At 34.1% G+C, this 24,606-nt stretch overlaps 1 protein-coding gene across 1 annotated transcript in view; it reads right to left on the bottom strand.

Moving 5' to 3' along the window:
* Positions 1–12,458: 12,458 nt before the first annotated feature.
* LOC126890995 (zinc finger protein 271-like) overlaps positions 12,459–24,606 on the bottom strand; it is a 29,082-nt gene continuing 16,934 nt past the window's right edge. Inside the window, exon 3 of the mRNA XM_050660175.1 lies at positions 12,459–24,252. Within this exon, the coding sequence (XP_050516132.1) occupies positions 22,970–24,252 (1,283 nt within the window). The 3' untranslated portion in view covers positions 12,459–22,969. The remainder of the gene's footprint in view (positions 24,253–24,606) is intronic.

The following is a 24,606-nucleotide window of genomic DNA, read 5'->3' as shown; positions in this document are numbered from 1 at the left end:
AAATGTTGAATTCACCCATATTCTTAACATTATTTATACAAAACAATTGTTATTGTTTAAACAATTAATAAACAATTAGCGGCGAAATTTGTGAGTAGAACTTTTTACTTTAACATATTTATAAACTAACAAGTCGATCGGATAGCTCAGTGCGACTAGCGGCTGACCCGCACTTCACTTCGACGTGAGGTACGAGAGTTCAAGCCCAAGCCAGGCCATCGGAAAAACAAAAAGGCTAACGCGTCAGTATAAAATTCTAAATATGAATCTGGCGCTTAGACTGGAATATGCGGGCATCTGATCGACCTATGAGGGAGCAGTACGGCAAGGGATAAGGGCTTGCGGCTCGGTGATACTCCTCCACAGATCCCTACCGAAGGGCGTTGACGCCTAAGAGCGGTGTATATACATACATAAACTAACAAAAAAAGGTTTAGAAAAATATAACCTTGTTTGATTTTTTCCGAAACATTGTATCTTTTCGTTCTAATTGCACTCCCCTAAAGAGGGAATTCAAAAACTTATAATTCACGACCCCGTCTGTTGAGCTGGTAAATTCCAACGGAAAATGGACCTAGTTACTCAAAGGAGTAAAAACTAATATAAAAATATATTCCATTTTTATTTAGTTGCAATGCGAAGACAAAACTGTCTTATTTTTCACTTAGAACAGAGAGCGCAAACCAGTACTCTAAATCGACGATTTTCGACTCTAATTGGAGTCATCATCAGAGAGGCGTAGGTTTGCTGCTCTCTGCCCCAAGTGATAAAACTCGCTTGCCCCGAGAACTTATCCCCGCATTGCAACTGACGTTTATGGAGTAGGTGTCCAGCGACATCTGCCAACTGAAAGTCAAAGTTTTCAACCTAACAGGAATATTAAATAAATTGAAAAATATTCCTAAAAGATATTTAATTGAAAACTTATTAGACCATTAATCTCTGAATTCGTGAATTGTAAGTTTTTGAATTCCCTCTTGTCTTCTTCGCTTCAGCATCCATCTGGCTTGCAATTTTTAGAAGCCATGGAGGTGTTACCAGGAAAATGGTCCAATAAGTTTTCGGGTATAATATCACAAGAGAGTGAAAATAAATTGAAAATAATGCGACAGTTTTTCGAAAATTTGTTGTCTGGCAATAGACGCGAGAGCCCGCAGGGCTCGAGTGGCATGTACTGTAGGTATGTTTTCTATTGTTGAGCTCAAGAAAGGAAGAGTTATGGCATTATTTGTATTGGAGTAAATGTTAATTATGAATAAGTTACCAATTTTTGTTGTTATGTATTGGATTTGATCTGAGTTGTACTTTGAATTGTAGAAAAAATAATAGATTTCTTAATACAAGTAGCTACTCCACCATAACCGTCATCTCTGTCCTGTCTGACATTATAATACTTCAAAGAAAAATTGAAATCTTGTTTAAGCCAAGTTTCATTAATAGCAATTATGTCAGGGTCTTCTTTGAAAATTAAGTTCGTTATGTTTTCCCTGTTTGATTTGATACTTCTAAAGGCCCCGTCTCACCATCAAATAATTGACAGTTATTTGATCAAACTTGACAGTCAAACTTGACTAGTGACACAAACTATACATACTTACTGTCACTTTGTGTCACTAACTGTCAAGTTTGATCAAATAACTGTCAATTATTTGATGGTGAGACGGGGCTTAATATTCCACTGAATAATTTTTAATTTCTTTTTTGAATTCATGATTATGCGATTTGATATATGTTTAATTAATTAAAATCAGAATCAGATTTATCCTCTTGGTCCATATAGGACTCTACGTTTAATAGGGAAAATAAATGGTTTTTAAGTAAATTTAAGTTTTCTGATGATGTATTACTAATAAAATTTAGGCAAGAGTTTAAAAAGTCATTTGAAGAAAAGGTATCAATATTTTGAAAGTTTTGCGATGCACTGGATTGCCAGGCTTGATTGGAGTTTTGTGATAAATTAGCTAAGGTTATTGATTTGAAAGGTTCTGAACGAGAAAATGAGCTAGTGGGGGTAGAAGTTGGCTTTTCTGGTCTTAATTGCTGTGTATATGTAGTCTTTTCATTTGGTTGCTTATCTTGACTTTTTGCACGACTCTCCGTTTGTTGTCGGAGTTTAGAACCACCTGTTGAAAGGAACGTTTTACTGTAGATGATCTAAAATTGTTTGTTCTTCGTTGCGATAGTTCTATGGTGTTAGAATTATTTGTACTGGTACTTGGAGTATTTTCTAATGGCCTGCTGTTATTTTTAAAATTTGGAAAATCTCTCGGGTTATAAATAAATTTGTTGTTTGAGATGTATGATTTTGGAATGGCTTCACTTGCCTCAAAAAATGTCAAATTTTCATACGCCATGAGTTCTTTAATATTCTTTTGCCTTGTATATTCTGGGCAGCTCTTGTCAATATATTTGTGAGAGTCCTTGCAGTAAAACATTTTGTCATGCATACGTCTTCATGTTTGTTTTCCCCGCAATTAAAACATCTTTCTTTCCCTTTACAGTTTGTTTTTGTGTGGCCAAATCTAAGACAGTTATAGCATTGTGTCACTGGGGCAATATATGTATCCACTAGTCTTGGTATGCCATAAAAAAATACAGTTTTGGGCATAAGAACGCCTCGAAATGTAAATAGTGTCGTACCTGTGGGTTCATAAGAACTTACTCCATCTTTAATTACTCTTCTATTTAATCTTTTTTTATGTAAAATTTCAATGTCATTTCCTGTATCGCAACACCGAAGAAGTTCTTTTTCATCAATATCTGTATCAATCTGTCTGACGATACATTTGCAGGTTACGAAGTTAAAATCTTGTATCCCTGATTTAGAAGTTGAGTGTTCTTAAGTAGCATGTTAGCCGAGTGAAAATTGGCAAATTCAACTGAAACTCTATTGAGCCCTTTACTATCTATTTTTTTAACGTCATTAAGTTTGAGGTTGAATATATCTCGAGCTATTTTAATTGTATTGAATGTGCCAATTTTTATATTCGGTATATTTGTAGATTCAAGATATACTACAAAAGGTCCATGATCTTTTTCGGAGTATGTATTAACCTTTTTTTCTTCCTGAGAATTATTGTCGGAAGTCTGATTTTGATTTTTTTCGGAATTATTAGTGATTGCAATTTTAGCCGGAGAAGTATCAGGATAAGGGGGGCTGAGCCCCCCTTTTCCTCACTCATTGTAAAAAAAACAGTCAATGAAGTACTAACAACTAGAAAGCAAAAATAAATAAAAAGAGCAAGCAAAATAGCATAAAAGAAAACCGCTTGAAAAAAATATAAGCAAAAATGCTCAACTTACCTATATGCAAACACTTAAGCAACAACACCGGCGGTTGTTAGCTAGTTTTATACCCTAAACTAGTGGCAAACTTTAACTGCTGCAAAACAGAAACTGCTCACACCTCGAAAACGTAATGTCTAGTTTAGAAATATTAAATTTTTGGAAAATATTTCTTAAATTTAAAATACGCGGTCTGACGTTTGGTATTTTATTTGACCTTTGTAGAAACAGCTTTCATTATATCAAATAGACATTTAAATGCAACGGAAAATTTAGTATTGTCAAAAGCTTTAAACTATGCTTGTACTCATCCATCTATTCCAAAATTAGACATTAGTTCAGTGGAAAAAATATCCCAGTGTTTACCAACTCATGAAAAAGAACAATATAGGGTACTATGTAAACTTGAATTAGAAAAGTCTAGTAAAACTGAACAGAACATCAGCAGAGAGGAAATGAAAGCTTTAAAAACTTTAAAAAATTATGACTCCATAATAATCCTACCATACTGTAATAATGGACAAAATACAATATGAGGACAAATTTACAGATCTAATTACAAATGGACCTTATACCAAATTAACGAAGGATCCAATGAAGACACTGGAAAACAAAATCTATAGAACTCTCTTCAAATTTAAAAATAATGATCTAACGTACTATCAAAGAAAATTAATGACACCTCATTACAGTAAGACACCACATTTTTATGGAGTACCGAAAATTCATAAAGCGAATATTATATTAAGACCCATTTGTAGTACCATCAATTCTCCTTGTAGTGAACTATCAAAAATTTTATTAAATATTATAAAACCATTTGCAAATAATAATGACACATTTATAAAAAATACACAACATTTTTTAAACAAATTATCAAACATTGAATTTAATCCAAATAATATTTTAGTAAGTTTTGACATAAACAGTTTATTTACAAATGTGCCATTAGATAAAACTTTAAACATAATCAAAACGAAATTAGAGAATGATAATACACTGACAACTAGGACAAGACTAAATGTATCAGCTATAATGGAGTTATTGACATTATGTACTAATAATACCTATTTTCAACTAAATAATGAATTCTATAAACAAAATTTTGGTCTAGCAATGGGCTCTTATTTATCTCCATTATTGGCTAATATATTTATGGAAGATTTCGAAACTAGTATCATTTCTAAACAAAATTTAAAACCCACAGTATGGTGGAGATATGTAGATGATATGTTTTCAATATGGCCTCATAGATCAGAATTGTTGGACACATTCCTAAATATTATAAACGATCAAGAAGAGACAATAAAATTTACAATGGAAAAGGAATATAATAACACTTTGCCTTTCCTCGATGTTTTAGTCTCAAAAAAGGATACTGGATATGAAACTCAAGTGTATAGGAAACCAACACACACCAACAGATATCTCAATTACAAATCAAATCACAACATCAACGTTAAAAAGGGTATCATTAAATCCTTATATGATAGAGCCAAAATTACTTGTTCTAACGAAAATTCATTTTTAGAAGAAAAAAATTTGTTAACATCTGTTTTATTAAAAAATTATTATCCTTTATCGTTTATACATAAGGAATTGTTAAGATTGGATTAAATGGAACAAAACAACGTAGAACGGGATCCTATAACATCCACAAGAAATAATACGAGGAAAATATCAATACCATATATAAAAGGACTATCCGAGAAACTTAAAACAATAGGAAATAAATTCAACATTTCAACAACATTCAAAACAACAAACACATTAAGATCTATTCTATCTAAAACTAAACCTAACAATGAACAAGAAAGAACAAAGAATTGTATTTATAAAATACCTTGTGAATGCGAACAATTTTATTTAGGTGAAACATCAATACCATTAGACGTTAGAATAAGTGAACATCAATCTTATATTAAAAATAGAGAATTTGATAGATCTCAAATATGTCAACATGCATGGGATAATGAACATATAGTTCAGTGGAAAGATTCAAGTATAGTCCTGAAAGAAACAGATAGTAAAAAGAGACAAATCAAAGACTCGGCTCTAATTATGCTAAATGAAAACAATTGTGTCGCAAATTCCTCGGTAGAATGCAGTAGGATGTGGTTACCCATACTAAAAGAGGAAGTCAACATAAAGAAAATACCACGATTAGTAAGTCATTAACATATCGAGTTAGTACATATTTTATATTTTAGTATTATTTATATAATATCTATATATTATTAATATTATTTATAATTTAAAATCCGGTCCGGGGGTCCGGTCCTGGAAATCGAAAGTGAACAACGTGAAAAATTTAGCTCTCATAAAAATCAAAAATTAAGTGGTATAAACAAATAATAAAATATTAAAAGTAAGATTAATAGTTAAAGGAAAGTGCAGTGTACGACACAACGCAAAAGCCTTCAGAAAAACTGTAAGTTAATGCATGCCTAGATTAATATTCATAAAATCAAAAATCCAGTACCTAATATTTAAGCATATTATAATCAAAAACTAAATAAAATAAACCAGGAACAAAAAACTTGTCGAGAATAGATTAAGACCAGCCGTTTAGCAAAATTAAATATAAAAGTCAGGGACGGCTTTGAAAAATTTAATCAGGTGGAAGATAAATTAAATTAAAGTAGGTAGGTAGTGTTTTTCTCTGAACGGATAGGGTGGAAGACACTGCCTGACGCCAACTTTAAACAAAATAAGGTTACGGGTATAATCCCACTCGAATGAACAATAAAAGGAGCAAACCGGAGCATGATAATTCGTTTGACAAAGAGGAAGCATTTAAGAAAAGTAAGTCAACAATAAGAACACCACCCCAAAAAGACGATAAGGAAAAGCAAGAAATGGATGAAATAAAGAACATATTAGCAGAACTGAAGCAGGAGATTAAAACAGAAATAAATAACTTAAAAACAGAAATGAAGGAAGAAAATAAGAAGACCAGAAGTGATATAAAAGAACTAAAAGAAGAAATAAAACAAAATAATGAAGAAATAAATATTATAAAACTAGAAATCCAAAAAATGAAAAATGAATGGACTAAGACAAGATTTGATAGAAGAAAATGAATTGTTTAAAAAAGAAAATAAAAAGATAACAGAAGATATAAAAGAACTCCAACGAACAATAGAAATAATGGACAAAGACAAAAGGAAAAATAATTTAATTATTAGTGGGTTAGAAATTGATACTGACGATTCAGCAACACTGAAAGAAAGAGCAACAAATATGATTGGAAAACATTTAGGTGTAAATATTAATATTAAAAGAGCATGTAAGATTGGAATAAGAACATGCTTAATAGAACTAGGAAACGAAACAGAAAAAACAGCCATTCTACGAAATAGGAACAAACTAAAGAATGTTGAACCCAAGAAAATATGGATAACAGAGGACCTTACAAAAAAAGAGAGAGAAAAAATGAAATCTTTAAGAGACAAAGCAAGGGAAATGAGAGAGGAAAAACAGTGAAAATTGGGTACAACAAAATTACAGTGGATGGTAAGGAATGGAGATGGAACTACAATGAGGAAAAGGTAGTGGAGGTAGCGAGTCCAAAAAACTAGCAGAGCGACAGAGAAGAGACGAAGTAGATGCCAGACAAGGATCAGAAAACAAGGAAATTACGAATACACTGGACAATGAAAATAAAAGTATAGACTCGATTAGTGATAAGATTAGGTTTAGGAGTTCAAATGTTAAACATAATAATAGAAATAGGATGGGTGGTGGAAATATTGGTAGTATAGGTAGTATAAATAGTAGTAGTAGTAGTAATAACAATAATGGAAAATCAAATACTAGTTTTGTAAATGAAGAATCAGAACAAATAGGAATAGCAACATGGAACGTGACCTCTCTAAATGGAAAGGAAATAGAAATAACTGAAGAAATGGAAAAAATGGGTATCCAAATAATGGGAATAAGTGAAACAAAAAAGGTAGGAGGAGGGCACATAAATCTAAATGAGGAATATAGTCTTTATTATTCAGGAGTACCGCAGGGACAAAGAGCAAAGGAAGGAGTTGGTATAATAGTAAATAAGAGACTAGAACCAAGAATAACACACTATGAAACATTATCATCTAGAATTATAACAATCCAAATGGACCTAAAAGACAAAATAGGATTCATACAATTATATGGACCAACTGAAGGCAGAGATGAAGAAACGATGACAGAATTCTACAATGAACTCCAAAGAGCACTAGACAAATTAAGAGAATCGAGAGAGAAAATCATAATTTTAGGAGATTGGAATTCAAGAGTGGGCAAGGATGTCAACAAAGGATTAGGATGCATTGGAAAATACGGAGAGGAATGTTTGAACAGGAATGGTGTCAAAATGCTAGATTTCTGCCAAGCAAATGACCTACTAATAGGAAACACATTTACAAACCAAAACATCGAAGACAAATATACGTTCGTGGCGGAAGAGAGAAGAGCGAAAAGTTTGATAGATTACATAGTTTATACGATAAACCTAGAAGATAAAATACATAACGTCTTAACTGAAAAGGAACCGGAACTAGCTACAGAGCACAGGATGGTTACTGCAAAACTCGAGGATGAAAAAATAAAGGAGGTGGAAAGAAAAGATTACCAAAGAGTAAAAGTAAATAAGCTCAAATTAGAACAGGTGCGAGAACATTACAAAAAAGAAACAAATAGAAGATTAAGACAACTAGAAAACCAAAAAGAGGCATGGACACTGGAAGAAAGATGGAACGCCTTCAAAGTAGTCATAAAGTCTACAGCAACAGAAATATGTGGAATCAGAAAACATAACAAACTCCTTAAAAGAACGAGATGGTGGAACAATGACGTTAAAACAGCAGTGAAGAAAAAGAAAATAGCATGGAAAAAATACATTGAGACCGAACTGGAAGAAGATAAAGAAGAATACAAAAGGCTGAGACGATTAGCGAAAAACACCATAAAACAAGTAAAAACAAAAACGTGGGAAGAGTTTGGAGAAGAATTACAACAAAACTATGTAACAAATAATAGAAGCTTCTGGACAACAATCAGACATATGAAGAAAGGAAAACATAAAGAAATAACAGCCGTAAGGGATACAACAAACCAAATCCAAACAACTCCAGAACAAATAGCTAAAGTATGGAAAGAATACTATGAAAACAAATTTAGAAATGCAATAATAGATGATAGAAATGAAACATATCAAGATAACGAGAACAAAGAATTAGAGCAAATAAATAGAGAAGAAGTAATATTGGAAGTATCAAACGTAAAAATAGGTAAAGCTGGAGGGGATGATGACATAGACCCGGAAATGGTCAAGTACATGGGAGAAGAAGGGATAAACTGGTTGTTGAAAATATACAAAGAGGCATGGGAAAAGCAGCAAATCCCAAAAGACTGGCAAAGTAACCTTATAGTGCCAATATACAAAAAGGGAGAACACGTCAACTGCGAAAATTATAGAGCAATATGTTTATCATCGGTATGTTTTAAAATATACACGAAAATAGTAGAGAAGAGGCTAAGACAAGAGGTAGAAAAAGAACTGGGAGAAGAACAAGCAGCGTTTAGACCAGAAAGACAGACAAACGATAACATTTACATCATTAGAAATATAATAGAAAGAAGTATTGACTCGGGGGGAAAGCTCATTCTAGCATTCATAGATCTAAGGGCAGCATTCGACTCTATAGAAAGACAAATTATATGGAAATGCTTGCATAACATGAAAGTACCAAGTACACTGATAAAAATAATTGAAAATATATACGGAGTAGTAAAAGGACGTGTACAGATAGCAGGAGAGAGATCTGAAGAATTCAATTGGGAAAGAGGTATCAAGCAAGGAGACAGTCTTAGTCCGCTACTATTCATAATAGTCATGAATGAATTGACTAGAAATACTGGAGAAAGAACGAACCAAATACAGACAACAATAGGATACCAAAGATTACAGCCAATAAAAATAGAAGCCCTATTGTATGCGGATGACATAGTTCTTATAGCAGATTCCGTGACAAAAATGCAAAAACTCATAAATATATGGACAGAAGAAATAGAGAAATTAAAAATGGAAATAAACATCGAGAAAAGTAAAATAATGGTCATCGACGAAAAGGAAGAAAATGAAGTAATTATAAAATGCAAAAATACTCAACTGGAAATAGTTACAGCATATGATTATCTTGGAAGTATTATTACCAATGATGGGAAAATAGACCTCGAAATAACAAACAGAACTAAAAAATCAAATAAACTGTACTACGCACTAGCGCCAATTCTGAGGAAAAAAGAATTGTCCCACGAAACAAAAATTAAAATATATAATACGATTGTGATACCGACGATACTGTATACAAGCGAAAATTGGACTTTACAGAAAAAGCATAATAGTAGGATAAATGCAATTGAGATGAGACATTTACGTGCTATAGCCGGAAAGACCAAATGGGATAGAATAAGAAATGAGACAATAAGAGGGATAACTAAACAGGAACCAATAATGAATAAAATAATAAAGAGGCAATTAAACTGGTATGGACATCTGATGAGAATGAAACCTAGTAGACTAGCAAGGAAAATTCACGAAACAAGGAATATTACAAAGAAGAAAAAAGGCAGGCCGAAGAAAAAATGGATACAGCAAATAGTAGAAGCAGGAAAAATCAAACAGAAAACGCTAGAAGAAATGAAACTAATAGCACAGGACCGAAAAGAATGGAGGAGATGGGTGAATATGTAGCTAAATTAAACCCAAATCCGACACCTGAAAGGGTATAAGGAAGGGGAGAAAGAAAGAAAGATAATTTAAAATAGCATATATACATTAAAGTCAGAATTTGGTATTAGTTTTGAGAGTAAACTAAATGTAAGCCCAAATACTTACGATGTCGGGATAGTATCACGAGGTTTTTTCCTGGTTTTCCCTCGTGATTTACTATGGAATCTCTAGCGCGAGAATTTTACTGCCATCGTTGCATTTGGTTGTCTTTTTAAAGACAGATCACATGCTATGATTTTTTGTGGCGGATATTCTTGAGTTGGGGTTGATTTCATGTAATCGAATGAACAATCTTTTAGTAAAGGCGTCCCAGGAACGAAACTCATCAATATTGGCAATATCATTTTAAAGTCTTCTACTTTAAAATGTATAATACATGCCTGAATTGCCGATATAAATAAGTCAGATTAAATAAATTATTAGAAGAATTTTTTACTAAGCAACAACATTTTTGTTTATTTAGTATTATTTTGTATTTTGACAACGACACCCGACTTGGGCGTCGAAACGTTAATAAATTCATTTTTTTGGTAAAATTGTGACTTATTTCCCATTGAAAATACTTTATTATAAAAATGCCACAAGGAAATAGCTTCAGAATAACATTATTTAATAGTGTATCATCAATACGGCAGAAATCATTTAGTTATTTTGCATGTTGCACGTTTATCAGATTGATAAAGAATTTAAAGATAGTTCGCAAATGGCCCTTTCTTCCTTCTACAATCCATTGACTTTCGTAATAATGCGTGAATTATTAGCATCTTCAGTTGAAAGTTGCTTTTAATCACGTAGTAAAAGTGTTGACAGTTTATGTGCCAAAAGTGCTGGCAGTTTATGTTCGATACCTAGTAATCGTAAAAATGGTATACCTACAATCTCGATATGCCTTGTCTACCAGGAGTATGTCTCCATTTTGGAACCAATCTCTGAAATAATTTCTCTCTGTTAAATTCATGTTGAAGAATTTTAGATTATTCCCCTCGTAGATCCGCCACTGTTCAGTAATTTTCTAAAGATAAGGCGGAACTGCCGCTATGCTGGTATTGCATAAGTGTGAAACAATAATGACATAATAATTCTTATGCCCCTCTAGAAGTACATTTTCTATCGCACTTCTTCAGTTTTCTGAGAACTTTTCAAAGGTCTTCTGAAGAAGATAAAAAAGATCAAGGCAGGTTTTGCCTGTATTTGATTCAGTGTTGGACCACCATCTCCATATAGCTATTTCAGCATCCTTATGCCTCATCAGTGAAGCTCAGAAGTCACAACTCTGAAGGAAATACAAACAATTCTGCCTATTTAAGGCAAACCATCGCAATGCAATGAACCCACCTTTTGAGACGCAATTTAGCGACATCTCTCGTATTACGAGGAAAACAACGAAAAGCCACAGATACAAAGTTTACTACCTTTTAAACAATTAGAATAATTGAAATAAAAATATAATAAACAATATTTTAAATCTAAGACTTTTCGTTAATAAACTGCTTTCTGGCTGCATCCCGTATCTCCGGATTTTACAATATATAATCACAGAGACGACGGAAGTAGGAGAAAGCAAATAGAGGACGCTTAGGCCACGCATTTACCTTCTCTTCGTCAAGGAAAAGGACCGAAAGACAGTTTCTAAATACTCAAACTGAGTAAAAATGAAAAAGATAAAAAAGATCAAGGCAGGTTTTGCCTATATTTGATTCAGAGTTGGACCACCATCTCCATATAGCTATTTCAGCATCCTTATGCCTCATCAGTGAAGCTCAGAAGTCACAACTCTGAAGGAAATACAAACAATTCTGCCTATTTAAGGCAAACCATCGCAATGCAATGAACCCACCTTTTGAGACGCAATTTAGCGACATCTCTCGTATTACGAGGAAAACAACGAAAAGCCCCAGATACAGTCTTCTGAAGACTTAAATACGATGCATCTATTTTTAACCAAGAATTCATAAACAACACGCAAATATATCAAGAAAATGAGTCTCCCTTCTTTCAATAATACGTATTTTCATTTACTTGACCGTGAATTAGTGCACTTAACGTAAACCGAACATCTGAATGCAGTAACTTAAGAAGGCCGTAGTTTCAGAATAATAGTTATTTTAGACCTACGTCCCATGGATGTTTTAATGTACGCACTGAGAACTATCATCGATCGAACTTTCATTTGACCAGAGCCAATTTTCCATAAGGAGTGTTGTGGGGTCCTTTTACAAATAAATATTTATGTAAAGTTAAATATTTGTCCAAATTACTATTACTTCCACCATGATGTCTGAATACTTTGCTTTCATCAGTTTGTATACCTACGTTATGTGTGATTATCTATTAAACCAGTATCAAGTACTATAAGGATGGAGAAAGGTTGTGCCTAATGAAACAAATGACCTTATTTGATTACAATCTAATATAATTGAAATAAAGTGTTATAATAAATCTTCTTCTTCATGTACTATGTTCTTTCAGAACGTTGATTGCCATCATAACTATCTTAATTTTATTCAATGCCACCCTAAATAGTATTGTATCAACACAATACCAATCTCGCAAGTTCTTCAAACATGAAGTTCTTCTTCGTCCTGGATTGCGTTTACCTGCTATTTATCCTTGCATAATATTTTGCAGTAACCTACATTTGGGACCACTCATTACATGTCCGAACTACTCCAGCTTTCTCTGCTTGATGCTTTTTATAATCTCAGTAGTCTTGCTGAGACGTTCTAGTATTGTGGAGTTTCGAATCTTCTCCACCCAGGAAACTTTTAAAATTGTTCTGTAGCACCACATTTAGAAAGCCTCAAGGAGATTTAGATCGATTTTATTCACAGTCCAAGACTCGACACCATAAAGTAAGACCTAGAACACGTAGCAGCGAAGTAGGCGGATCCTCAATGCCAATTCTAAATCGCTCCTACATAACACCTTGGACATCCTTCTAAAAGCGGCTTTGTGCACCCTGCTAGATAACTGACGAGGCTCTGGCGACTGAGTGACTGCCGGAATAAGCAGTCCCCACTTGTTGACCACCTTCGGTTGGTATGCAAGTGAAAGGGCACTCTTTTGTCCTGGGGTCAAGAAATTGGCACTAAAGGCGGAATAACTATTTACTAGTCAACGGCATAAGGATGTAGAAGGCAAGGAGAAACCACTACATTAAAGATCCATCATGGATATCTCTAGTACGATCATCATGACTGTACAACAAAAAGCCAACTCAACCACTGATCATGGGAATCGGAAACCAGGATCCGGCATGGGAAGTATATCACAAGAAGACCACAGGGCCTCCCGGGTGCATATATGTAAACTGCAGACGCACAAGGCATAGCCAAATATTTCGTAGAAGTTCGGCAAGGATCGGCGTAGTTGCTCTCCGCCCGCGCGTAAACTGGAGACGTGAATGCGTCTTCTACGTATGCAATTAACAGTATATAGCTACAAGTTGTTTTGGTATTAAGTGGTGTGACATTTTTATAAGAGTGATAAGTATAAACAATGGAAAGTATTCCAGAAGGTTATTGTGGTGTAGTGTACACGTCTAGGGCGGACAGTAGACACTCCTCTCCCGGTTGACCGTCGCTAGTATTAGTTGTCAGTTGTAATGTAAAGTAATAAAGGAATATTAAGTATTACTAATTAATTATTAATTTAACATTACACATTACATAGAAGATGTAATATTGGCGACGAGAATTTTACGTGTTAAGTCCGTAAAGTATCCACGTGCAGAAATCTGTTTCACGTAACAGTTTGTTTATTTTAAACCCGGCTTCTGGTGTGTCTCGGGTGTGTCCACAATTTTTGGAATATGTCAGAACCGGGAGAGGAACCAGAACACGGAGAGGAGGCCCAGGCTTCACAGCCCCAGCTATATCAATTAGTTAATTACGCAGGAAATGTACATATGCCAGCATTCGACAACATTAAGTCGACGTGGAAAGTTTATACTCAAGTTTTCAAAAACAAAATGAAAGTACATAATATTGATGAAGACAATTGGCCCCAGTTTTTGTTAACCTATGTAGGGTTTGATATTGTGTCATTATTAACAGAGTTGTGCTTCCCAGAAGAGGTGGAGGATAAAACCTATGAGGAATTAGTGAAAATGGTGCAGGAATATATCGAACCTGACCATTCTGAATTAGCAGAGACCTATAAATTCATGTTAAGGGTCCAAAAAGAGTCAGAAAGTATTACGGAATATGTGGCTGCTCTAAAAGCTTAGCCCTTAGAGACAAGTTTGTTCACGGGTTGAGAAGTCAAGCAATTATTAGGAAGTTATTCACTGAAGCAAATCTCACCTTCCAGCAAGCTGTTACCACTGCCAAAACCATGGAACTAGCAGAGAGTGAGTCTCAGATGGTAGCACAAAAAGGTGAGTGTAGAGAAGTTAACAAAATTAAATATCGAGCTAAGGAGAATGAATATGCCAGTACGATTTGCCATTGTTGTGGGAAAAAGGGACACATAAAGCCAAACTGCAGGTTCAAGGATGACGAGTGTCATAATTGTAGGAAAAAGGGACACCTAGCTTTGGTTTGTAATAGTAAAAGTGGCACAGAGTATAAGAAGAAGCCCTTGGCAAGGCAAAGTCAAGGACAAAGTTTTAATAATCACCGCAAAGTGAAGGAAGTCAGTGCAGAAGAGCAGGCACAGAATTCAGAAGAGGAAGAAGGCTATTCAGTGCTACAAGTGTACTCTGAAGAAGTAGATGAAAACTTTCAAGAAAGTGAAAACATCTTTGATGGTTTATTTGACGGTTTGAGTGAGCATAGTGAAGTGCAGTTTGGTGCGGAGAAGCCTGAAGCAGAGAATGGAGTTATTATGCAGATTACGAAGCTGAGAGATAAAAAGCCAGAACCATGGGAAGTAAATTTAAATATTAATGATACTGATGTATTATTTGAGATTGATTGTGGAGCTGATGTTACTTTGATGTGTGAAAGGTATGTTAAAATGTATTTACCTAAATTAAAATGGGAAAAATCTAAATTAATACTCAAGGCATATGGAGGAAAACCTATTGAAGTTTTAGGCAAAACAGAGGTTAATGTTAAATCTTTAGGTAAAAGTTATTTAGCACCTTTAGTTATTGTAGAAAAGGGGGGTAGGAAACCACTTTTAGGAAGGGATTGGCTTAATGTTATTGAAATTGACTGGCCTTTGATAAAAAAACAGGCAAGTGAGAGAAATATTAAGGTTTTAGAGGTTAAAAATAAATTTGAAAATGATTTACAGTTATTGCTAAATAAGTATAAAAAGTTATTCTCCAATACACCTGGTGAAATAAAAGGTCCTCCTGGTAAATTAAAAATAAAGCCAGATGCCGTTCCTAAAATGTGTAAACCAAGGAGGATTCCATATGCCATTGAGAGTTTAGTAAAACAGGAATTAGATAAGTTAGTAACAGAGGGTAAAATGTTAAAAGTTATAAATGAGGAGGTTAATTGGGCTACTCCTATAGTACCCATTGTTAAAAATAAAAATGTAAGAATTTGTGGGGACTATAAAATTACCATAAACCCATATCTAGAGATGCTGAGCCATCCAATTCCTGTAATTGAGGATATATTTGCCAAAATAAATAGTGAGGGTAAGCCCATGTCTGTATTTTCTAAAATTGACATTAGAAAGGCATATATGAATCAAAGAATGGATGAGGAGGCTCAAAAAAATTATGATGTTAACCACACCTTGGGGTTTTTACCGTCCAACATTTATGATGTTTGGTACTTCCCCAGCACCTTTAGATTGGCAAAGGTTTATGGATATTCATTTTCAAGATATATCAAATGTCTATTGTTATCTTGACGACATACTGATCGCAAATGAGGATAAAAACAGTCATCTAAAAACGTTAGAAGTTGTTTTAAATAAGTTAAGCGAACTTAACATTAAAATAAATAAAGAAAAATCCATATTTATGTCCAGTAAGCTAGAATATTGTGGGTATATCATAGATAAGGTGGGGGTAAGTAAAACACCTGAACATATTAGGGCAGTTTTGGAAGCACCCCCGCCAAAAGACTTAAAACAACTTAGAAGTTTTCTTGGTACAATTAACTTCTATAACAAATTTATGCCTAATGCAGCAGATAAATTACATGTATTGTACCAGTTGTTAAAAAAGAATGTTTCTTGGGTATGGAATGATTCACATACCAAAGCTTTTGAATGGGCTAAAAAGTGTATAGCTTCAGATGATGTATTAGTACATTATAACCCTAAATTGTCATTGGTTTTAAGTTGCGATGCTTCTAAAATTGGTCTAGGGGCGTGTTTAGCTCATAAATTTCCTAGCAACAGTAATAAAAATAAATTTGTGGAGAAACCAATAGCTTTTGCTAGTAGAACTTTGACAGAGACCGAACAGAAATACTCTCAGATAGATAAAGAGGCATTATCTATTATCTGGGCAGTCAAGAAATTTGATTTGTATTTAAAGGGAAACACATTTACATTAGTGACTGATCATAAGCCATTGGTTTCTCTATTTCACCCTAATAAGGCTATAGGTAACATATACGCTGATAGAATGGCTAGATGGGCATTGATTTTATGTAATTACAGTTATACTATTCAGTATAGAACCTCACAGCATAATGCTAGTGCTGATTTTCCATCTAGGTTTCCAATTCCGTTAAGTCTAAATGAACCTATTGAGTCAGATGAAAATATACCTACGGTAAACAGTATTTTTATGGAAGTTCCACCTGTTACACATGATGAAGTGGCAAAAGCTACTCAAAACGATCCTATTCTTAGTAAGGTTTTTCATTACATTCAGCAGGGTTGGGACAAGAAAGTAGAACTAGATTTACAGTCCTATAAAGGTAAAGAACATGAATTATATATTGTTAGAGGCGTTATTGTTTGGAGAGGTAGGACTGTTATTCCTTTTAAATTGAGAGAAAAACTTTTGTCTGAATTACATGTAGGACATCTTGGTTCTTTTAAAATGAAGGCTTTAGCTAAGAGTTACTTCTGGTGGCCAAATATTTACTTAGATATTGAGTCTATTACTCAAAACTGTAGGGGGTGTTTACAAATAAGAAATAAACCTGAAATAAAACCATTACATAGTTGGGAATGGCCAGGAAAGCCTTGGCAAAGGCTTCATCTTGATTTTGCTGGCCCATTTTTAGGTTTCATGTGGTTAATTGTAGTTGATGCACATTCAAAATGGCCAGAAGTAGCTCGAATGTCTAAAACTACAGCAGGGTTAACAATTAAATGTTTACGTAGTATGTTTGCTAGATTTGGACTGCCCGAGCAGATGGTCACTGACAATGGTCCTCAGTGGATTTCAGAGGAATTCAGTAGTTTTTGTAAAAATAATAATATAAGGCATATTTGTACTGCTCCATACCACCCAGCCAGTAATGGTCAAGCTGAGCGGGCAGTTCAATCTTTTAAGAAAGCTTTGTTATCGAGTAAGTTTGATTCTGATGAAACTGAGCAGAGATTGTTATCGTGGTTGTTAAGTTATAGAACAGCCCCACACATATCAACAGGCAAGGCTCCTTGTGAACTTATGTTTGGAAGAGTATTGAGAACTCGTTTATCTGTAATTAAAGATTCTGTTTTAATTCCAAAACAGAATATTAATTCAAAGACTGTTAAGCAGTTTTTGCCTGATGATCATGTGCAAGTTTCAATGTTTGACGGTAAGCAAAATTGGTTGGAAGGGAAGGTGGTAGAGCCGATTGGTAATGTAATGTATAAAGTAAAAACACAGAAAGGCGACCTTGTAAGAAATGTTACTCAGATGTTACCGATTCGAAAAACGGATGCATTAGATAACAAGGAAATGGCAACAGAAAATGCTGATACTCAGTTTATTAACAATAATCCTAATTCAGAAAATGACAATTTCGAACCGGCAACGGAGAGTGATAGTTCGATAAAACCACTTGTCATAAGACGTAGTTCTAGGGTACCAAAACCTAGACAAATGTTAGATTTGTAAAGATAGGTAAGCTGTAAGATTAGTGGGGAGGAGTGTGGTGTAGTGTACACGTCTAGGGCGGACAGTAGACACTCCTCTCCCGGTTGACCGTCGCTAGTATTAGTTGTCAGTTGTAATATAAAGTAATAAAGGAATATTAAGTATTACTAATTAATTATTAATTTAACATTACACATTACATAGAAGATGTAATAGTTATGAATATAGCATTATAAACCAAAGTAGTTTTAGAATAAAACTACATTCCAAAGAAGAAGTAGAGGTTAGTATAATTTTGCGGCAATTGTAGTGATAATGGAACGCAAATTTTATATCCGGCGGTTAAAGAGAAGTCTTGAATCTTATGCCGCCGTTTTTACCAGTAATAGTCAATAGTTATTATAGGCGTACAAAAATATACATACATATAAGTTTGGTTTCAAATACTGCTTAAATCTTGACTGTGATACGAAAAAGAGTTTATAATATGTTTATTGTTGTTTTTACTATTGTCATATTTACTGTTCTAAAATAGGCAAAACTTTCTGCTAACTTTATCTGCTAGTTTCACATCGGTCATTTTATATAGTATATTTACATGATTCTAAGGGTTTAAACAGTTTAAAATTAATGATAATAGAGTTTCTAAAGCTGTTGCAAAAAAGTATTTTCCAGGCGAAAGGGACAATGAAGATAATAACATTATCAGTCTTGGAAACATGGATTTTAAAGTTAGCAGTTCAAAAGATCAAAAAATTTGGTACGTTGTAGATATGTCTGTTTTCAAATGTTCATGTCCGATTGGTTATAATGGACACTATTGCAAACACCAAGGGGCCATTGCGAAAAAACATAATATATTTACGGCAACTAATACCTTATCGCTTTTTTCCAAGCACATTCTTTATGAAATAGCGTTGGGAAAAATTGCAGATTCATCTACTTTTGATACACTGCAAATCAAGGAAAATACAACAAAAAATTTAAACCAGGACAATTTTCCTTGTAATTCTTCTGTCCAAAATCAACAGGATCAAAAGAGGATTATTTGTGATGATGCAAATATTAATGCCATGTAATTTAATGATAAGGGTAATATTGATATAGAAGAGATTAAAAATAAATGGGCAGAACATTCGAATTTAATTATGTCAAAACTTGAAAGTGAACCTGAATCCTTTGGGCCCGCTATTATGAAATATTTAGAGAACTGTAGTAAATATGCCAAATCAAATCAGTCTTTAATATCAGGCATGCATTGTGCTTTTAAGTACACAGGAGTTTCATCTAAAAATAAGAAGCAGGCGGTGATAAGAAAAGGGAAAAAAATATCCGTACAACCAACATCTGTATCGAGACGTAAAGTTACCATGACAGGTAGAAGAGCATCGATGGCTGGACGAAAACCTAGAACTATCAAAAAACAACAAAAAAGAGCACCACACAAATTACAACTATGTGTAGAAAGTAACATTGGTTTAGGTGATAATAAATTTAGAAAATAAGTACTTAGTGGTTTTTCGCGAATTCGTAAAATTCGATATTTGTACATAAAGATAATTAAAAACGTTGATAATACGAATATATACTGTGTTTTATTTACATTTTTTAAACAGGCTTAAATAATTGTAGACGTATATTGGCATGCACGATCAATCGTAGTAAACAGCAGACATATAAAGGCTAAGTACGTCTGCACTCTACTACCCGCTAATCGGAAAAAGCCGAATCGTTCGCCCATGCCTTGTGCGTCTGCAGTTTACGTATATGCCTCCCGGATCGTCAACCAGCAAAATCCCTGTGAAGTAATAAATACCACTCTTAAAGAAAATAGAAAAACACCCAAGAGAGTATTAAAAATTGGTACATGGAATGTTAGGAGTATGTATGATCCAGGCAAAATGCATAATATAATACAAGAAATGCAAAGATTAAATGTCGACATTCTAGGCATTAGTGAGGCAAGGTGGCCAAATTCTGGCAGTTTTTCGACAACAAATGGCACAGTATATTACTCTGGAAACAGTAGTACTCAACACAGACACGGCGTAGCAATTTTCGTATCTAAGTCTATGATGCAGTCGGTCATTAATTTTACTCCAGTATCAGATCGGCTCTTATTTCTCCAACTACACACAAACACAAGTAAACTAAATATCATACAGATCTATGCACCTACTGCAGATAAATCAGAGGACGAAATTGAACAATTCTACGAAGAAATCAATCAAGAATTAAAATCGACGAAACATCACCGTAATTCTAGGTGATTTTAACTCAAAAATTGGTAAAGGAGAAAGTGGCAAACATGTAGGAGAACACGGACTCGGTACAAGAAATGAACGAGGTGACAGACTGCTTCAATTCTGTCAGGAGAATAACATGATTGTATCTAATACATTCTTCAACTTACCAAAGAGAAGACTTTATACGTGGAAATCACCCCAGGACAATGGCCAAAGAATAATTCGAAACCAGATTGATTTTTTACTGATAAACGAACGATACAGAAACTCCTTAAAATCCGTTAAGGCTTACCCAGGCGCAGATGTCTATTCAGACCATAACCCTCTAGTAGCGCAAATGAGTATTAAACTAAAAAGATTGGAGCAGAAAAGAAGAGCAAACCAGATAGACGTCAGTCATTTATGTAACCTGGAGGTAAAGGAGGAACTGCAAAGATGTATTAATAATTAATAATTTGAAAATACTTCATCAAAAAGAAACATCTCAGCCAACGAACAACATAGATAAAAAATGGCAAAACGTAAAAATGGCGATAACAAGTCCTGCGAAGAAAATTCTGACCAAAGGAAAACCAAAAATAAAGCAAAAATGGATGACTGATAAAATCCTTCTTCTCATGGACAATCGGAGAATAGTGAAAGGAAAAAACGAACAAAGGTATAAACAAATACAGAAAGAAATCAGAATAGCAAAGGAAGATATTTATAAAAGAAAATGTGAAGAAATAGAGCAATTGCAGGCAAAACATGATATTTTTAATGTACATAAAAAAGTGAAAGAACACACAAAAGGTACACAAAAACGTAAGCAGCCAAATAGTCTGTATAATGTCAACGGAAACATAATCACAGAAATAGAAGAACAGTTGAAGACATGGAAAAACTATGTTGAAGAACTCTTTGCAGATGATAGACAACAATCTGAACTAAGTAACATACAAGGAGACGAAGGTCCAGAAATAACGGAAGAGGAAGTAATGTACGCATAAAAAAGAATGAAAAACGGTAAAGCCCCAGGTCCAGATGAAATACCAACGGAAATCCTTAAACTGGTCGAAGAAGACTCGATCCGCATTTTAGTTGAACTTTTCAATAGCATTTACACATCAGGAAAAATACCACAAGAATGGCTTTTATCCACCTTTGTTATTATACCAAAAAAGACGAATGCCAAACAATGTAGTGATTACCGTACAATCAGTTTGATGAGCCATGTACTGAAAATATTCCTGAAAATTATACATACTAGAGTACACAGAAAACTGGAAATGGACATCAATGATACCCAGTTTGGATTCCGAAATGGACTCGGAACAAAAGAGGCGTTGCTTGCACTGAACGTTATGTCTCAAAGATGTCTTGACATAAATCAAGATGTATTCATGTGTTTCATAGATTATAACAAGGCCTTTGATAAAGTGCAGCATGATCATCTAATCAGACTCCTGCCAGAAAAGAATTTAGATAAACGAGACATCCGACTAATAGAAAATATGTACTACAATCAGAAAGCGGTAGTGAGAGTAGGGAATAATACCACTGAAGAAATTGAAATAAAGCGAGGTGTGAGACAAGGGTGTGTACTGTCACCAACCCTGTTTAATCTCTATTCCGAAGACGCAATGAATAGAACACTCTCTGAGCAATCCATAGGTATTAAAATAAATGGTGTTAGATTAAATAATCTGAGATTTGCCGACGACACCGTTCTGATCGCAGAAACACTCGAAGAGCTACAGACATTGGTGAATAAGATAGCAGACTGCAGCGAAGAATATGGACTATCTTTGAACATAAAGAAAACTAAATTTATGGTAATATCGAAATCAACACGAAATGTCCAAAATTTATATTTACACAATGAAATTATCGATCGAGTTAGCAAATACAAATATTTAGGCACTTTTATAAATGAAGACAACGATAGCTCGGCATAAATCAAAATAAGAATAGAAAAAGCCAGATCCATATTCTCTAAAATGAAGAGAGTGTTCTGTGGAAGAGATTTGAGCCTTGAAATGAAACTTCGCCTGATGAGATGTTACGTACTTTCTGTGCTCTTCTACGGAATGGAGTCGTGGACGCTGAAAAAGATTGATACCAAAAAATTAGAGGCATTTGAACTGTGGATGTATCGCAGAATCTTGAGAATATCATGGACGGAGAGAGTCACAAACGTCGAGGTTTTGAGAAGAATGAATAAAGAAAAGGAAGTCATATTTACGATCAAAAAACGAAAACTGCAATACTTAGGACACATTACAAGAGGCGAAAGATATGAACTGCTTCGAATAATTATGCAAGGAAAGATAGCAGGAAAAAGGTCCATAGGAAGAAGACGAAACTCCTGGCTAAAGAATCTACGGTAATGGTATAGCTGTAGCAACAACGAATTGTTTCGGTCAGCAGTTTCGAAAATACGTATAGCCCTGATGATCGCCAACCTTCGGAACGAAGATGGCACTTGAAGAAGTAGATACGCTGTTGTTTACTTATTACGAGTATTTTGGTTTTCCGTATGTTCAGATCCAGACCTGCCTCCCTACAACTCTCAATGACACTATCAAGTAGTGTTTGCAGATCTTCTTGACTAGAAGCTAGGAGTACTGTATCGTCCGCATATCGCAAATTATTGATGATTTCACCGTTCACACTTATCCCTTCTTGGATTATACACTTATTATAATAAATAGTAGCAGAAATTTTTTAACCAGTGTGTATTTTCAAGTGTCTTTTGAAACTAGAAATATATGAAAACGATTTGGAGCAAATTTCACACGAAAAAGGTTTATCTCCAGTATGTATTCTCATGTGTTCCTTTAAAGAGCCTCTTTGTGAAAACAATTTAGAGCATATTTCACATTCAAAAGGTTTATATCCAGAATGTATTCTCATGTGTTCCTTTAAAGAGCGTCTTGTTGAAAACGTTTTAGAGCATATTTCACATTCAAAACGTTTATCTTCAGTGTGGATCTTCATATGGTTGATTAAACTGGACCCGATTGTAAATAATTTAGAACAAATTTCACATGCAAAAGGCTTATCTCCAGTATGTATTCTCATGTGTTCCGTTAATTTTAATTTTCGTGTATAGGATTTGGAGCAAATTTCACATGTAAAAGGTTTATCTCCAGTATGTATTCTCATGTGTTCCGTTAATTTTAATTTTCGTGTATAGGATTTGGAGCAAATTTCACATGTAAAAGGTTTATCTCCAGTATGTAATCTCATGTGTTCCTTTAAAGAGCATCTTGTTGAAAACGTTTTAGAGCATATTTCACATTCAAAAGGTTTATCTTCAGTGTGGATCTTCATATGTTCTTTTAAATTCCATTTTTGTGAAAACCTTTTGCAACAAATTTCACATGTAAAATGCGTATCTCTAGTATGTATTTTCATGTGCTTCTTTAAAGAGAGTAGTTGTGAAAATGATTCGGAGCAAATTTCACATTGAAATGGATCTCTAGTATGTAGTCTCATATGTTGTATTAAACCAGATTTCCGTGAAAACAATTTAGAACAAACTTCACATTCAAACTGTTTTACTCCAGTGTGTACCCTCATATGTTCTTTTAAATTCGATCTACGCGAAAACAACTTGGAACAAATTTCACATGCAAAAGGTTTATGTACGGTATGTATTCTCATATGAACTCTTAAAAATGATTTGTGTGGAAACTCTTTAGTACAAATTTTACATGTAAACGATTTTCCGGTGTGTATTTCCTTAGTGTGTACTCTCATATGTGATTTTAAATAGGATTTGCGAGAAAACCTGTCAGAGCAAATTTCGCATGCATAATGTTTATCTCTAGTATGGACGCTCAGAATATGTCCTTTCAAATTCCCCTTTTGTGAAAACTTTTTGCAACAAATTTCACAAGTAAAAGGTTTATGTGCAGTTACATATTCTTCCAAATTACTGTTAGCTATTCCATGTTCTTTAAATACTTTGTTTGTATCAGTTTGTACATCTCCATGGGGAAAACCTAAAATCGTGATTATTTATTAAACCAGTATCATAAATCTAGCAAAAGGATATTTGCCACATATTTAGAAAATACATTAAAACCGCATGATGACCAAAATAATGATCAAATATCGATCGAGCCTAATGAGACAGAGGAGAGAATCAGACCAACATCCCCGAAGGAAGTAGCTGATGAAATAAAAGACAATATGTCTAATTACTGGAGAATTACTAAAAAACCTGCCTCGTAAAGCCATAGTCAAATTGACCAACATCATCAATGCTGCATTTAGATTGAGACATGTTCCAAATTTATGGAAAAAGCTCAGGTTATAATGATACCAAAACCAGGAAAATCACCAAATGAATTTTC

Source organism: Diabrotica virgifera, chromosome 9 (genome assembly GCF_917563875.1).
Source record: "Diabrotica virgifera virgifera chromosome 9, PGI_DIABVI_V3a".
NCBI lineage: Eukaryota > Metazoa > Arthropoda > Insecta > Coleoptera > Chrysomelidae > Diabrotica > Diabrotica virgifera.
The sequence above is the reverse complement of the archived record's forward strand: the minus strand, read 5'-3'. Positions and strand labels throughout refer to the sequence as shown.